The 16,715-nt window shown below is 33.8% G+C and overlaps 2 protein-coding genes and 4 pseudogenes across 3 annotated transcripts; 3 read left to right on the top strand and 3 right to left on the bottom strand.

The window, feature by feature from the left end:
• The first annotated feature begins 189 nt into the window (after positions 1-189).
• Positions 190-1,595, top strand: LOC107029881 (annotated as a pseudogene).
• An 86-nt stretch (positions 1,596-1,681) lies between these two features.
• LOC107030785 lies at positions 1,682-2,862 on the bottom strand (annotated as a pseudogene). Its single transcript, XR_003574573.1, has 2 exons — positions 2,453-2,862; positions 1,682-2,136 (listed from the first exon to the last, which is right to left on the bottom strand). The product of XR_003574573.1 is annotated as a protein LURP-one-related 5-like (transcript).
• Positions 2,863-5,574: 2,712 nt separating this feature from the next.
• LOC107030562 lies at positions 5,575-6,469 on the bottom strand. Its single transcript, XM_015231831.2, has 2 exons — positions 6,249-6,469; positions 5,575-6,029 (listed from the first exon to the last, which is right to left on the bottom strand). Exons 1-2 carry the CDS (start codon positions 6,346-6,348, stop codon positions 5,635-5,637), a joined length of 495 nt encoding a protein of 164 aa, XP_015087317.1. The 5' UTR covers positions 6,349-6,469; the 3' UTR covers positions 5,575-5,634.
• Positions 6,470-7,203: 734 nt separating this feature from the next.
• LOC107029880 lies at positions 7,204-8,391 on the top strand (annotated as a pseudogene).
• A 504-nt stretch (positions 8,392-8,895) lies between these two features.
• On the bottom strand, positions 8,896-11,518 carry LOC107029833 (probable L-gulonolactone oxidase 6). The gene is made up of 4 exons (XM_015231279.2): positions 10,784-11,518; positions 10,239-10,494; positions 10,027-10,128; positions 8,896-9,845 (listed from the first exon to the last, which is right to left on the bottom strand). The coding sequence occupies exons 1-4, from the start codon at positions 11,516-11,518 to the stop codon at positions 9,130-9,132; spliced, it is 1,809 nt and encodes a 602-aa protein (XP_015086765.1). The 3' UTR covers positions 8,896-9,129.
• Positions 11,519-13,704: 2,186 nt separating this feature from the next.
• On the top strand, positions 13,705-16,443 carry LOC107029879 (annotated as a pseudogene).
• The last annotated feature ends 272 nt before the right edge of the window (positions 16,444-16,715 follow it).

The following is a 16,715-nucleotide window of genomic DNA, read 5'->3' as shown; positions in this document are numbered from 1 at the left end:
ATTATTTATCTTTTTTTTGAGAAAACAATTATCATGAAAACAGAGGACCTGTTAATTTATGCGTGTCACAGTCCTACAAGGAAAAGGATTGCGCTCGTAATTTAGGAAAATATTTGAGTTTATTAAAAAAAAGTTTCCAAAAACGTAATATGTAATATAATCTTGACATTTAAATCAACTTACACTATGATGGATGACCCAAAGCGCATTGCTTTGAGGTATATAAAACATGGATTTATCTTTGATTTCATATCCACTATCCCTTACGAAGCATTGCCTTGCGTTCTTCAATCATATGGATTCTCGAGTATGCTTCGTCTCTGGCGTCTTAGAAGAGTCAGTTTCATGTTTGTTGAATTGGAGAGAAACAACAAGTTGAGTTACTTTGGGGTTAGAGTACTCAAACTTGTATGTGTCACTCTTTTTGCTGTTCATTCTGCTGGCTGCTTCTACTACTTTCTTGCTGCTCGAATTAATGACGTTAGTAAAACATGGCTTTCACTGGGAAATCGTCATGATAGGAGTATCTGGAATCTTTATGTAATGTCTATGTATTGGTCCATTACAACCGGCTANGCCGTCAATAAAGCATGCTTTCACTGGGAAATCTTCATGATAGGAGTATCTGGAATCTTTATGTAATGTCTATGTATTGGTCCATTACAACCGGCTATGGGGACTTACACGCGGTTGCTACAGAGGAAATGATATTCACTATGGTTTACATGCTATTTGACCTCGGCCTGACTGCATATCTTATTGGAAACATGACTAACTTGGTTGTACATGGAACCAATAAGACGCAGAAATTTAGGGATGCTATTCAAGCTTTGCACAAAAGAATAATCTGCCTGTTCGAATTGAAGAACAGATGCTAGATCACTTGTCAATGATGCACAGAACAGATACGGAAGGTCTGCTGCAGCAAGAAATTCTTGAAACATTACCTAGAGCTATTCGATCTGCCATTTCACATCATTTATTCTATTCATTGGTGGATAAAGCCTATTTATTCCACGGGGTATCACATGACTTACTCTTTCAACTGGTTTCTGAGATGAAGGCTGAGTATTTCCCTCCAAAAGAGGATATCATTTTGCAATATGAAGCATCTACGGATCTCTACATCCTCGTAAATGGAGCAGTGGATCTTATATCACACAGGAATTGTATGGATCAGGTAGTTGGTGAGTTGAAGGCAGGGGATGGTTGTGGGGAAGTTGGTATTGTTTGTTGTAAGCCTCAACTTTTAACTGTTAGAACCAAAAGAATATCTCAACTGCTACGCTTGGATCGTACTTCATTCTTCAATATGGTTAAAGCAAATATAGGAGACACGACAACAATAATGAACAATATCATTCAGCATATGAAAGAGCAAACGGACCCAATGATGACTGCAGTATTAGCAGATATAGAACATGTCTTTGCCAGATTCAGTACAAGAGCTACTTGATATCGGTGCTGAGAAATTCCACATCTCTCTCACTAAAGTACTAACTGAAGACGGAGCACTTATTGAGGACCTTGCAGTGATAAGAGACGGAGATCATCTACTTCTTTCTACTTCAGAAAATTAAACACAACTCAAATGGTTTGGTTTGATATTTGAAAAACCTGAACCAACCCGACCATGTACAGTACCCCTAGTTGATGATAGATCACTAACAAGGCAATGTAATTAGGAAATAGAGATAAAAATCAATTACATTCAGAACAAATAAGGGGAGTGTATGAGTTAGGATACATACGATCCAAAATAATAACAAAAGCCATAAAAATAGGAGGTTCAAATCCTGGTTGTATCATCAAGCTAAAAACATCGTCGCTAATCAAAATAGTGGTGTGAGTAGTAGCATTAGCTACTTTTCGCGATATATTTGCTATAATATGACCATCTGAATTTGTGATGTTGCAAGTTCGCCTACGAAAAGAACCCTCTACTCTGTAATTTGGCCTCTTTTTCATGTCCATGCCAACAAATACTTGAGCTTGGCATGACGTAGTCGTCATGCTTGCTCCCACCATCGCAAACAAAGATGATGGAGGTTTTCTCATTACGAATAAAGGAGTGGATCCATCATCATCTTCTCCTCCGCTATATCCATTCCATTCATATTGTAATTGCGCGTTCATCTGTAAGTATAAAAGATTGCATCAGTATATATATATGATTCGTAATGATTGAATATCTATACCCTTTTAAATTTATCAGTAAATTTCATTAAACATTTGAACTATAGTTTGTTCTAGTTTAGTAGCAATTAGCACATGAATCTATAATATATAACATATTCCTACGTGTTTCAAAGTGTCATTACATAGTCCAATAAAATGACACTTTCTTTAATATACACATCAACATAAATTGAAATTGACTAACAAGTTAAAAAGAGTTATCGATGTACTTAGTCTTGATTTATAACACGAAATGAAGATGAATTCTATGTACCTGTGGTCTCAATGTTAAGAGAGGTTTACCCTGTGCGTCCATGAGTACTAGTCCACCGGATCGGCTACCGCGGCTAGCGATGGCCCGGTTCTTCCTTCGGGTATAGTTGTCAACCCGAAAAACTAACCTCCCTTGCTTATCGAACACCGTGAACCCATCCGTACCTTGGAAACTCATACTCGATTTTTTCCAAACCGTAAAAATAGAAGGAGAATCAACTCGTGGTCTACTCGTTATTACACGAGGAGGAAGACGATTATTATTGTTATATTCGCGATCATCGTCTTTATTGTAAACAAGACGTTTTTTGCGTCGCAAAATTTTAGGATGATATGAAGGATGAATTTTTGACATGTATGCAAGTAAGATGGTTGTAGTATGCTTGCCCTTCTTGATCTCTTAATAAACATAATAAGATTTGAACAAGATTATTATTATTTTATAATATGATTAATATATATAATCTCTCTATTAATTTTTTGATCTAAACATAGTGGAAGATGACGAGTCTTTGTCGCGTTCGAATGTGTTATAAACTTAGTACGCAAAACATTAATTAACTATTCTAATTAAGAATGTTAATTGGAAGATTATTGGTCATGCTACAAGAAGTAATGTATTTATGTGGAAAGAGATACCTATATTATAACTAATTTATATTTGTTTAATTAGCGATAAGAAATTATTAGTGGATGGTATTAAGTCAAGTGGTTATTAACAATGTTAAATATCAGGATCAAATTGAGGTAGGGCCAGCTGGCCTTATGTCCACTTCCATTATTCCTAGTTACATAAAATAATAATAATAATATGGTATAGATCTCTCTATAGTTTATATTAATCAAATAATGATTAATGGTATAGGTTAGTTGCCCATTGGAAGAGTAATCCCCCTATATATTTTGGTCGAAAACATAGGAAGGAAAAAAAGAAAGAACACAAAAAATTAACCTTGTTGAGAATATAATTAGGCTCATTCAAAAGAATATGAGTAGCTTAGTTAGTTGGTTAATACCTGAATTTTCACTCTATTGGTGAGAATTCGATTTTTCATATTGTAATTCACTCTCTCATTTCTCTCTCCCCACCCTAAATTTTTGAAGGATACAAAATAAGCGCATCTAATTCTTAGTTTCTCGATGTTTGCTTTCTTAATTATATTGTTCACGTTTTAGATATTTAGGTCTAAATATGTAAGGGTGTTGAAAATTCCGTTATTCTAATAGGATGTGTGGTATGTTTACATGATTTAGTGATTCCCGCTTTTCAAGTTAGTTATTACAATTGAGTTAAATATAAAATACATTTTTTATAATGATATGAGAGTAAATAAAAATTTTAAAATTGAATCTCACCATCATCCATTATCAAAGAAAATCTACACGTATTTTAACTCATAAAAAAATAAACTTATAGATATTTGAATGTTAAACAATATCACCACAATAAAAGTAACATGCATGGCAATCTTAATTACCAGCCAATTATTACAATTAAACCACCGTAAAAGTATTAGATAAATTACCAGTCTTTTCATGTTGATATAGTAAAATAAAATTATAAATTTAATATAAGTCTATGTGCTTATATAGCGTCCTGCTTTCTAACCAACGCCAATTTGGATTCTACTATTTAATTACCTAATACAGCTCACACATTTTCCATACAAAAACCCAAGAATCTACCAAAAAACTTTAAAAACAAGATGCTTGAAACTAGTCACCTAGCTAAAATATTTCTCTCGATAGTTGAGCTTGACAAAAGAAAATTGCTCGAATGATAAAAATTTTATACTATTTTCATATTTAAAGTTATGTGTTCTAAGTTATCAAATGAGTAAAATGAAAGGAAACTCTTAGGGAGAAAGTGAAAAAGTAAAATAATTGTTAAAAGATAAATTAAATTACATTAATTAAATATTTTAAAGTTAAAATTTAAATATTCAAAAAGTATTATAAATTACTATTCTTCATGTCACTATAGTAAATTTTTTTACAAATTTAATAGTTAAATTTTTTGTAATTTAAAAATTAAATAAATAAATATAATATCATATAATTTAGAACAAAAGAAGTAAATATCGAACGATATGTAGCCCAATGTTTTGACGTCAGTCCTGGTAATTATACATGATCATTCTCTTCTTAATTATCTATATAAGGTTTTTTTTAAAAAAAAAGATTTTCATACAATATCTATATTGAAATTTGGTTAATTTAGATTCACATTTGATAAGGCTCTATATTCAGAGAATAACATTTTCTTTTTAATATTTATAGCTCAAATTTAAAATCTCTAATTATATCACGATTAATGCTTTATCATACCGCTTGTGAGCAGTTGTTGTTGTTTTCTTGTTTGTCTTTACTGAAGGTGGATTCCTCATAAAGTAATAAATTACCACTAGAGCGGCTTAACAAACCTGAAGATGTGAAACTTAATCTTAAAACACTAGATACCAGATTATGTGACATAATTGAAATTTAGAAAGTTATTCAAAAAATTTATAGATGGTTCAAAAATATTTTTAGTTGTTATTTATTGTAATTTATAATATATTTTGTGTATTATATTGAAATAATATAAATAATTTGTTTATGTGTTTTAATTTATGTGTGACACATATAAAAATTTAAGAGTTTACCAAAATGTTTATATATTTTTCAAATATTTTAATTTATTAGTTATTATGATTTCTTGTCATTTTTCAAATGATACAAGGTACTTACGTAGTCTTAATTTATCTAACATCAATAGAAATTCAAGAATCAATTAAAAGTTTTATGTCTTAATTGGAGTCTTACATGCATCCTACTACTATGTCTTGAAATTTATAGTCGAAAATACTTATTAATTTGTATCACTAGAAATCACTTCATATATTTTTAAGGGTAAAAAGAGAATTATTAAATTTTAATTGTTTTTTTTGGGTATAAAAACATGACATTTTAGTTATTGAGTTTGTTTGAGTGTGGGATGAAAGTAAAGAGGGTATTGATAGGTAGCTGGGGAGGATCTAACAGCTCGTTTACGCGTTCACGTGAACTCTACATACGGTGTATTATGTACATATATGTTAAGAAATCAACAAAATATTTATAGATATTTGACTCTAAATCCAATCACAATCAACTTGAGATGGTCGAAGAAATTCATAAATTTCAAATACGTCTAGTTTAGGCTTAGAGCAGAGGAGTAGCACAAGAGGTACAATTACAAGTCTTAGGTACAAAAGCACAAACTCCGTAAGGCTTATTAGGAAGTTGACAGTCTATAACAAAGCAACAAGGCAAACTTGTACAGTTGCTGGGCTCTGTCTCTGCCTCTGCCTCTGCCTCTGCCGCGGACACACAACACTTGCAAGCCAGACACAGCTGAAAAGGCTGTTGCTGTTGCGACCATAACCACGTCTTGTTAGACTTAATAGCTGCTAATTCCATTTCCAGCTCCTGAGATGCTGTTACTAGTCTGTATTCTGTATCGCGATGCAATGGCTCTAATCGTTTCCTCAATGATGTTTCATCTTGCTTCATAGCATCGTCATCAGACTCAATACCAGGATTAGTCACATGAGAGCCTGAATAATGTCTTTACAAATGAATTACCAAAGGATATCTAAAACTAAACGACAACTCTATTTGATACATTTTACTTATCTTTTAGTTTAAGATGCAGAAGATTTAAAAGTATTCTTTTTACTATTCTAAACCTCGTCCAAGTCAAAATCAAACAAACAAACTGAAATAGACGGAGTTTAAATATAGCTTTGCAACTAAACTAGTATCAAAAGAGTTACCTCTAGCTGAAACCATCATAACCAAACAACAGAAGATGAGAACAAGAATTAGTGGTAGTGATGACAGTTTTACGAGATTTTGAGCTGACGATTTCTGCATGATTCACAACAGTACGAGTAGAGGAGCAACCACATCAACTGCGGACCAAAAGGTCAGAGCTGTAAATGTGTGTGGGAACAGATGGTTATGTGTAAATTTTTTAGAGTTGTAAGAGCAAGTAATAAAGGGATGGCTTATTGGTTAAGTGGTTGATCAAAGAATATATTCTAAGTTTGATTGAACTCCATTATTCCTCTACATCTATGACAGTTGGAAAATTCTCCATCACACATAGAACAAATTTAAACACTTTTATCGATTCCTAAAGAATAAATTAAACACTTAAAAAAAATGTTCTGCCTTATCTCCTTTGTTTGTTTCTATCTGTTGGAAAATAATTATTGGATCGGGTCCACCCATAAGGGGGCAGTAATTAGCTGTGAATTGTTTTTTTATCGAATTTATCTCCGGATTTGTTTGTAAATAAGTCTTTGTTGTCTATTGCATCGGCAATTGGGAAACTAATATCTATAGATAAGGCTATTCAAATCGAGTCAAGACCTAGCACGGCTAGGGTCAAGGTTTTATGTGATATAATGAAAAAGCTTCCAAATTGTATAAGCTTGCAGTTTTCTGGAGATTGTATATGATAATCTACCTTTGTATTGCAATTATTGTAAGCACCAAGGTCAAGATGAAGATAGTTGTCGTTTGATTTCAAAAAGAAATCAAATTAACAAACAAATTAATGATACCATTTAAGTTGCTTAAAAAGGTACTATTGATAGTGAAATGTATCAAGGTGATGCGATAGAAATAAAGAAAGATCGTAGAAGTCGATCAACGTAAAGTAAAGCTATTTCTCTAGATTGGCAATTGGTTGCTACCACTTCTGAGCAAAATCGTGCAGACTCAATGGATGTTGATACAAGTAACATTGGTGTTCAAACAACTACTGAAAACGAAGGTGATCATGATTGCAATAACCAACAGACTGCTACTAATGAGGTGCAATCAAAAGAAGTTGGGTTGAATTTGATGTCTAATGCAACTAAAAATGCAAGGAGAACAGCAAGAGTTGGGTTTGATGCACCACGAGTTGGTTCAGGGCAAAATTAATGGATTCAGGACAAAAACCAATGGATACATCTCATGTTAAAAATTTTGGGCAGCGTGTTTTGCAAGTTGAAAACGAGAATGCAACTAAAAGCTAGACACTGTTGCACACAAAAATTCAACTAGTAGTCGGACCCTTTTCCCGGCTAGTCAAAATAAATCTACATGTAGTGAAAAGGGTGTGACTGGAAATTTTCATGACAATGAATAGCTTCGAGTCTTTATTAAAAACTACTAAAAAGCAAGTAAAGTAAACCATAGAAACGTAGTTAGACTCTTTGGATGTTGTTTGGAAGCTGAAGTTCCCTTACTGGTTTACGAATATATATCTCATGGAACTCTTTCGGAGCATATCCACAACCAAAATGGAGCGCGTTGGTTATCTTTGCAAAATCGGTTGAGAATTGCTTCTGAGACTGCAAATTCACTTGCTTATCTTCATTCATCTGCATCCATGCCAATAATTCATAGAGACGTCAAATCTACCAATATATTATTGGATGATGTTTACACAGCAAAAGTTGCAGATTCGGAGCTTCAAGATTAGTCCCTCTTGAACAAACACATGTTGCTACATTGGTTCAAGGAACTTTAGGGTACTTGGATCCTGAATATCTCCATACAGCTCAATTGACAGACAGAAGTGATAGTTTTGGAGTAGTTCTTGTGGAGCTTTTAACAGGGATGAAACCTATTTTGAGGGGCACAAGTGACGAGGACAAATGTTTGGTGGAATATTTTGTCTCGTCAATGAAAAATAATAGATTACTACAAATTCTTGATGATAGAGTTGTAAGAGAAGGAGATGTTGAGCAACTTCAAGAGATCGGTGAGCTCATTAAGAGTTGCCTTCACTTGTACGGGGAAGATAGGCCTACAATGAAGGAAGTGGCTATGGAACTTAAGAGCTTAAGAAAGTTCACTAGCCCTTGGACTAATATTAGCACACGGACATGAAGATCAGAATGAAGTATAAGTTGAGATAAATCTTCATTAGTACCCAATACAAAGATCCCGCGGTGATCCAAAATAAAATGTCACTATGATATTTGTGTGTTTTGTAAGTTTCATTTCTGGCTATCTGTAATTTCTTTCATATTGGATGTTCTCATGTACTTTATTTTCTTTTGAACTCAATCATCAATAATATATTGCTTACATTCAATTCCCAGAATCTAATGCATCAAGTCGAGAACTGACATATCAAAGTCGGTCATCATATATTGCTTAAAATTATCAACCAATACATGATCATTCCAGTACAGATTAAATCATCTACATATAAGAGCATATAATGACAAGCTTTCCATCTTTAGTTTTAGTAAAAAGTGTATGCTTGCTTATAAGGACATTTTCTAAAACATGTCGTATTAAAATAAGCATCAAATGCGACTTTACCAAGCTCGTGGAGCTTGTTTTAGCCCATATAGTGCTTTTCTCAGTCTACAAACTTAATGTTCGTTGTCATACTTAATATAACAAGGGGGCTGATCAACGTAAACCTGCTCTTGCAATTCTCTATGTAGTAAGCTGATTTCACATCCAATAAATAGATCATATTTGGTATTTAAAAAAGCACTCATTGAGAACAATTATTTAAGTGTATTAAATTAAGATTTACTTGTTTCATTGATGTATTTATTTTTTCCCCTTTCAGTATCTAATTTTGCTTATATAAAATTCTGCATGCATACACCATTGATATAACTTATCCACATAAATATTTTACCATGACGATAAACGAGTACACACCCTAGCATCCTTGTAAATTCTGCCTGGTCGACAAAAGTAACCTTTCTTTGGGGCACAATGAATATCTTCAGAGCAAATGCATAGTCCTTCTAGTGCACACCCTTCTTTGAGTATGGTCAACCCTTCTTTTAACCCTAAAACTTGATTTGTCCACTCACTTGAAAATAATCCTAATTGATCATAACTTTGTTTAACTTTCAAAAATTTGTCAACATTTTTGTACTTGTTGATTGCACCAATAAATGCTACATTCCTATTTTTACCCCAATGTGGCAATGCCCCATATTTGAAAAATGCTAGTTGTTCTACCTCTTCAATAATATCTTCAAAGAGTCTAGGGGACATTGGATCTTTGCTTCTATAATATGTGATGTCAAAATCCAAACCATCTTCTTGTTTACCTAAGTATGCATTTGAAGTTGTAACATATCTCATGAGGATTCCATTGTATAAGTCAAGGACACATAGTGCTTTAGGCTCTAAAACAACTAGTTTTTGAACATCTTCAATGAAACCTTTGACTTTGGATAAGCTAATGCTAAATGTTGTTTGGTGAAAAAATAGACCTTTGACTCTATGGTCCCATGGGCATGTTGTGATTGTTGCATCTTCTAGACTGTCTAGGCATGTTCCTGATGCTTGGACTCGATTGTGTAAGCCAACCACCGGGTAGCCTGTAAAGGTAAAACCTGAGAGAAAATGCAATACGTAACTATGTTGCTTTGACTCTTTTAAAAAACATCAACAGGTACAATGCCGGATTCTTCAAAAGTAGTGTATTTTTAAAGAATCTGATATAGCTGTATCATCAAGAGTGAAGAGTCGATGCAACTTAGATTGTTAAAGCACAATATGAAAGAATTGACTAACCATTGTTTGTCAATCCATAAGCACCCAACTTCAATGTGGAAGTAGTTAGTTTGGCACTTGAGCATTTTCCACCAGCATCATTTGTTAATTCTTGATTCTCCTCTAGTGAATCAAGAAAGAAGAGTTAAAAGTCATGACCTAGTATCAAAAATGTTACGATAAATTTGAAAGAAAGTACATTAGAAGCAATTTATGAACAATTAATTAATTACCTGTAGTTCTTAAAATGGCGAGAACGAGTGAAGGTGTAGAGCGAAATCCAAAGAAGTCATTAAGGGCATTGCCACGAGTGTTGGGAGAAACTCGATCATCGATTCTATAAATAACTTTGCGCTGGCTCGGATACCATGTAAAATCAGCAAATTCATGTTGTCTCCCAAAGGTAGTTGCATCTTCCCCTAAGTTTGAGTCATCCCTTTCGGAAAGAGTAATTGAACGTTTGAACACTCGTTCTAGTTTCAATGTCACCTAAATTTTTATTTCACACATACTTATCTAAGTATTTATATTACTTGAGTGTACTTATGTAACAATTCAAGTTACCAACACAACTCACTACAAGAAAACTGTGAATTACATGAGGGTTTTCCTTGGAATTAGTATGAAAATTTACAGGAAAATAGGTTTTTATCATTAATCATGCTTATTCAAATATCTTGTATTATTTATACTATGATTTGCTCTGTATTAATTTTACACCATATGCTACTGTATTAGAAAATCTAATACATTCTGTCAAACGACTCAGAGAACATACCTGTGAAACAACTCCAAGAACACCTAGTGACACTCTAGCTGCATTCAGCTCAGAGCTACCATTTTCCAATATACGAACTTTAGCATAATTATACGATACGTCAGCTGATGTAACGATTCGAAGTTGCATAATGTAATCATGTACCGAACTTCCCATACCCCAAAGAGAACTTCCATGAGCTCCAGTGCCAATTAAGCCACCAATAGTTAAACCCCACCAATAAGGCGCGTAAGGCAGGACTAACCCTGCTTTACCCGCCTCACTAATAAGTTGTCTCAATGTCACCCCACTTTCAACGGTTATACTCATGTTCTCTTGATCGATTCTCAAGATCTTATTTAGATATTTTGTACTTATAAGTAACCCGTGGTCTTGATCATCATTGTCTAGACATACCAATTTAGGTATGCTATGAGAAAATCGAGTTGCGATTTTCATTTTTCTCTTTTCTCTTGTTGCATTTGCTACTACACTAATGAGTTCTTCTTCTGTTGTTGGAAAAATAGCTTGAGATGCCTTGCAAATCGCGCGATCCGGGAAGGCCCCGTATGAGTTTGTAATGGTGCAGTTGAAATTTGTGTTGTGTGAACATTTTATGGGATCTTCAGGTGGGCTTGATTTAACTGAGAAGATCAGAAAGAAAATCAAACTTAGTTTTATGATTTTGAGGTCAACCATGACTGGTGAATGAGAGAGATGTACAACTTGTATAGATAGAGAGTTGCTGAAATACATAGAAATAATGATGATTAGTGTGGGACATGATAATATAGAATAAAATTATAATATTTAATTGATACTAATTATATGTGTAGATGTCCAATTGAGGAGGTGCGAGAGGTTGGTTACAGTGGATATGAGGAGAGATAGAGTTGGGTTGAAGAAGTATTCTAATGATTAGAGACATTACATGGTGTAGCTTCAGACTAACGACGGCATGACGTTACGTGTAACTTCAGTCTTCAGGTTAACGCGATGACATTACCTTAGATAGGAGGCTGTGGAGGAGTCATACTAAGTTACAAGATAGTAGATAATGGTGGGTCATTTTGTTTTTCGAGGGTTAAGGCTTGTTTCTATTTGTGGTTATACTAACCATATTATTGTAGTTCTTAATTTTTATTTATATCATCGTTTGTGACTTATTGTGTTGCTATTATTGCATTATTTTGTTGTTCTTGTATCCTTTGCACTACCTAATTCGTATTAATTGCTATAAATATATAGCAATCAATAGATTTAATTCACTTGAACTGAGAACTTATCGAAAATAATTTCTCTATTTTAAAAATATAATTATAAATTTTTTATAGAAATACTTTGAGAATATTTTGGAGGCAATAGAATGAAGGGGGCCACAAAAACATGCATCCTAATATTTAAGACACAGGATTATGACATGCCAACCATCTCTTTTAATCGTGTAGGGGAATAGTCTTGCACGTCAGACAAGAAAAATCAAATAAGGAAAAAAAAAACTAGTATTTTTTTATACCCCAATATTATTATGTTAATATAAATGAACTTTTTGACATGTTAAAATATAAAAAAATTGTATTGCAAAAAGTGACATGCCATGGAATTCCATCATTTTGTTTTTTTTCTTTAATTCATGTTGCTAGTGCATAAATGAGTTGTTGTACTAAGTTGAAAGCTTTATTAACCTTAGAAGTGAAGATATATATATATATATGATATATTTGTTTGAGTGACTTTATAAAAGAATATCTATAACTTGAATAATTTTATTGATACAAAATAAAGTTGAATGACTATACTAAATAATTACTAAAAGTAGAGTGACTTTTAGAGATATGTTGAGTGACTTATGAAAGAAAATCTCTAAATTGGGTGATTTTATTGATACAAAATAAAGTTGAATGACTTCATTGGCGAGAAGTGATTTTAACGACGGTATGACCTTAGGCATAACTTTAGATTAACGCAATGACATGACCTTAGATAGGAGATTGTGAAGGATACATACTAATTTTGTTATTGCTAAGAAGCAGTGTGTATACTCTATCTTCTCCAAACACCATCGGTAAAAATGCATCTTGCTATTTTAAGACATTTGCCAACCCTCATAATAATCTTTTAGGGGAATAGCCTTGCACGTCAGACAAGAAAAAGAAATAAGGCAAAACAAAACTAGTTTTTTTTTTACCCCAATCTCTTAATATAAATGAATGTTGTGACATGTCAAAAATATAAAAGAAGACTTCCTCCATCTTGTATTTAAAATTGATTTGTATTGCAATACTGACATGCCATTCCATCATTTTGTTTTTTATGCAATTATACAATGTTGAAAGCATAAGTAAGCTTTGAAGCCAAGAGATATAATTAGAATTTAGTACCATATAAATACTAAACAACTGTCACATAGGTGTAAAAGACATTAGACATAGCATGTTTTCTTTAATTTCATTTAGGCCAACCACATGTACAATCCTTTTAATGTGCTCTTAAATTTTATTTCACTTTTAACCTTTTCAACTTTATTTCTCATCCATCATTTAAACACAATGCTAATTGGACAGATTGTTTTGAGATATTATTCACTTTTTAAGTTGCATGAGATATTCAATTTAAAGTTAATTTTAAATTCTTTTGTGGACGCACTCAAAGTTGAATGATATAAATATGAGCTGAAACTAAATTAAATGGCATGTTTACCACCTTGCCATAAAACAGAATATCAAAAGTATTTTGCTTTAAAACACTAGTGATAAGAAATAAGCTGATTTTGATAGCTTTAAGACAACTTTTAGCTTGAAACTAACTTCAACTTCTCTCTGACTTGGTCTTCTCTTTGGAGTTACTCTTAGAATTTATGAATTCAACAACCCTAATTTTATGATGATTCATTGAGTTGACAGAACATTACCTTTAGCTTCAAATATTCAGTTTTAAGTGCATGTCTCAAACCTTTTAGTACAAATGTATCATACATTTCCCTAATCATTCATCGGAAGATGTGTGTGCGCGTTGCATGGTTGTGTCTCTTTGGGCTATTGTTGATGTCAACACCACTCAGGCTATCGTCCCAAGAACCATATCGAAAGGTGTGAACGTTACCAAGCCAGGATGCCAAAAGAAATGCGGAAATCTAACAGTTCCATATCCATTTGGTAATAGGAAAAAATTCAGGCTGTGCGATTTGAAATCAACTGTAACACTTGATTCAACCCTCCTCGAACATTATTAGGTGATCTTCACATTTACGACATCTCTGATACTCAAATTCGTATAGCTACATATGTGGCTAAGAAATGTTACAATTCGCTAGGAAATGTTACGTATGATGTGGAAGCATGGGCAAGTGTTGGTGGAACTAGTAGCAGTCCTTTCACTATCTCTGAACTAAACAAATTCACCGTCTTAGGCTGTGACGATGCTTCTTCAATCACTGAGAGTGAAAAGTTCAGCGCCAATGCCACTAGTGTTTGCATCTCGTTATGTCAAAGGCGAGAGGACGTGCTACAAGGATATCAATTTTCCCAAGGGTCTAAAGTATTATCAATTTTCGTTATATAGTTTTGGTAATCATCATAGAGCCTGGTCATATAATCCTTGTGGTTATGCTTTTTTAGGTGAAAAAGATAGGTTCCTTTTCGGGGGCTTGTCAGATTTTCGTGATCCCAAATTGGTGCAAAGAATTGTTGATACTGTTCCTTTAGTCGTAGATTGGGTGATGGGGAATTTGAGCTCATGTGTAGATGCTCGAAAAAGAAATGATTATGCTTGTAAAGCAAATAGCNCCAATTGGTGCAAAGAATTGTTGATACTGTTCCTTTAGTCGTAGATTGGGTGATTGGGAATTTGAGCTCATGTGTAGATGCTCGAAAAAGAAATGATTATGCTTGTAAAGCAAATAGCTTTGGTGTAGATTCCGACAATGGTTTGAGAGGATATCGTTGTAGTTTCTATCCAGGATTCGAAGGAAATCCATATCTTGCCACAGGCTGTGTAGGTTCGTGTATGAACAATTGAGTTTTAACTTATCTATATGGTTAAAATACTCTGTTTTAAGCTGATTTTTGTAATTTCCTAATTCAGATATTGATGAATGTGCGGATTCAAAAGCCAATCCCTGTGAAAAGATCTGCACNTAACTTATCTATATGGTTAAAATACTCTGTTTTAAGCTGATTTTTGTAATTTCCTAATTCAGATATTGATGAATGTGCGGATTCAAAAGCCAATCCCTGTGAAAAGATCTGCACTAATACACCGGGAAGCTTCAATTGTACTTGTCCTCATGGGTACTATGGTGATGGCCTAAAAAATGGACGCGGTTATACTGCCAAAAACTCTCAATTCCCCGTCATTAAGGTTTCTTTTGGTATGTTTTTTTCATCGATAAACACTGTATTCTTCACTTTTTACCCTCCATCAGTACCATATTGGCTTTGCTTGTATCAATTTTCTTGAACTATTTGATTTTCAAGAAGAGTCTGGTTACTCTAATTAAAATGTAGGCTTGGGATTTGGCTTCTTCTCGTTAATTATTGGTTCGAGTTGGGTATACCTTATCTTCAAGAAGAGGAAGCTCATCAGGCTTAGGGAGAAATTCTTCCAACAAAATGGTGGCGTACTAATGAAACAACAAATCTCGTCAAATTAAGGTGGTGTAGATCTGCCAAGATTTTCACTGCGTAGGAGCTAGAGAAAGCTACCAACAAGTACACAGACGACAGAATCCTTGGACGAGGTGGTTATGGTACGGTTTACAAAGGATTTTTACCTGATAAACTCATTGTTGCAATCAAAAAGTCGAGAATGATGGATGACAGCCAAATAGAACAATTCATTAATGAGGTGACTATTCTTATTCAAGTTAATCATCGAAATGTGGTGAACCTCGTTTGGAAGCAGAAGTTCCTTTACTAGTATACGAATACGTTTCTCATGGAACACTGTTCCAGCATATTTACAAGAAAGATGGAGTACTTAGTAACTGGTTATCGTGGGAGAATCGTTTAAGGATTGGTGCAGAAGCTGCTGGCGCGTTTGCATACCTTCATTCTGCTGCATCAAAGCCTATTATACACAGGGACGTCAAGTCTGCTAACATACTATTAGATGAATATTACACCGTGAAAATATCAGATTTTGGAGCATCGAGGCTAGTTCCATTAGATCAAACACAAGTCACAACTCTAGTCCAAGGTACATTAGGATATCTAGATCCTGAATTTTTCCACACAAGTCAATTAACTGAGAAGAGCGATGTCTACAGCTTTGGAGTTGTCCTGGCAGAACTTCTAATGGGGAAAGAACCACTTTGCATGGAAAGAACACAAGAAGAAAGAAATTTAGCAACTCTTTTCCTCATAGCAATGAAGGAGAATCGTCTGTTTAAAATTCTAAAGCCGAGATTACTGAGAGAGGCTTGAACGTCTAAGGAAATTCAATAAAAATCCTTGGACACATGATCAACAAGGACACGACGAGTCTGTTTGCTTAGTGGATGAAAATGAACAGTTGGATCTATACAGCATTCATCCAGACTCATACACAAATGCCAATTAAATTCTGGAACAATTCAACATGGATAGTTCTAATCAGACGATATTACCAGGAAATAGTCCACGATGATCACGAGAATTGCATCAACTATATATGATATAGAAATGGAGCTTCCTCTGCTTTGACACCAAAATATTCGCATTTAAAACTTTTATTGAACTTTTTAAAGAACATTTGAGAATACTTAATATAATTAGTAAGTGTAAATATAATATCTGAGAATTTTTTTTGAAACCGTCTAAAATTACATGTCCATGAAGTCTCTACTATCTAAAGATTGATGTCGGCACAAGAACCTCAACGCCTCAAAATCCTACTGCTATAGAACAATTAAAATATAGTCCTCCAAAAGTATGGAGGTCTCATCAAAAGTTGACAAGTAGATGAAGTGATCTCA

The sequence above is a fragment of the Solanum pennellii genome, chromosome 9 (assembly GCF_001406875.1).
Source record: "Solanum pennellii chromosome 9, SPENNV200".
In the NCBI taxonomy this organism is placed as follows: domain Eukaryota; kingdom Viridiplantae; phylum Streptophyta; class Magnoliopsida; order Solanales; family Solanaceae; genus Solanum; species Solanum pennellii.
This window is presented reverse-complemented; position numbering and strand designations above follow the sequence as displayed.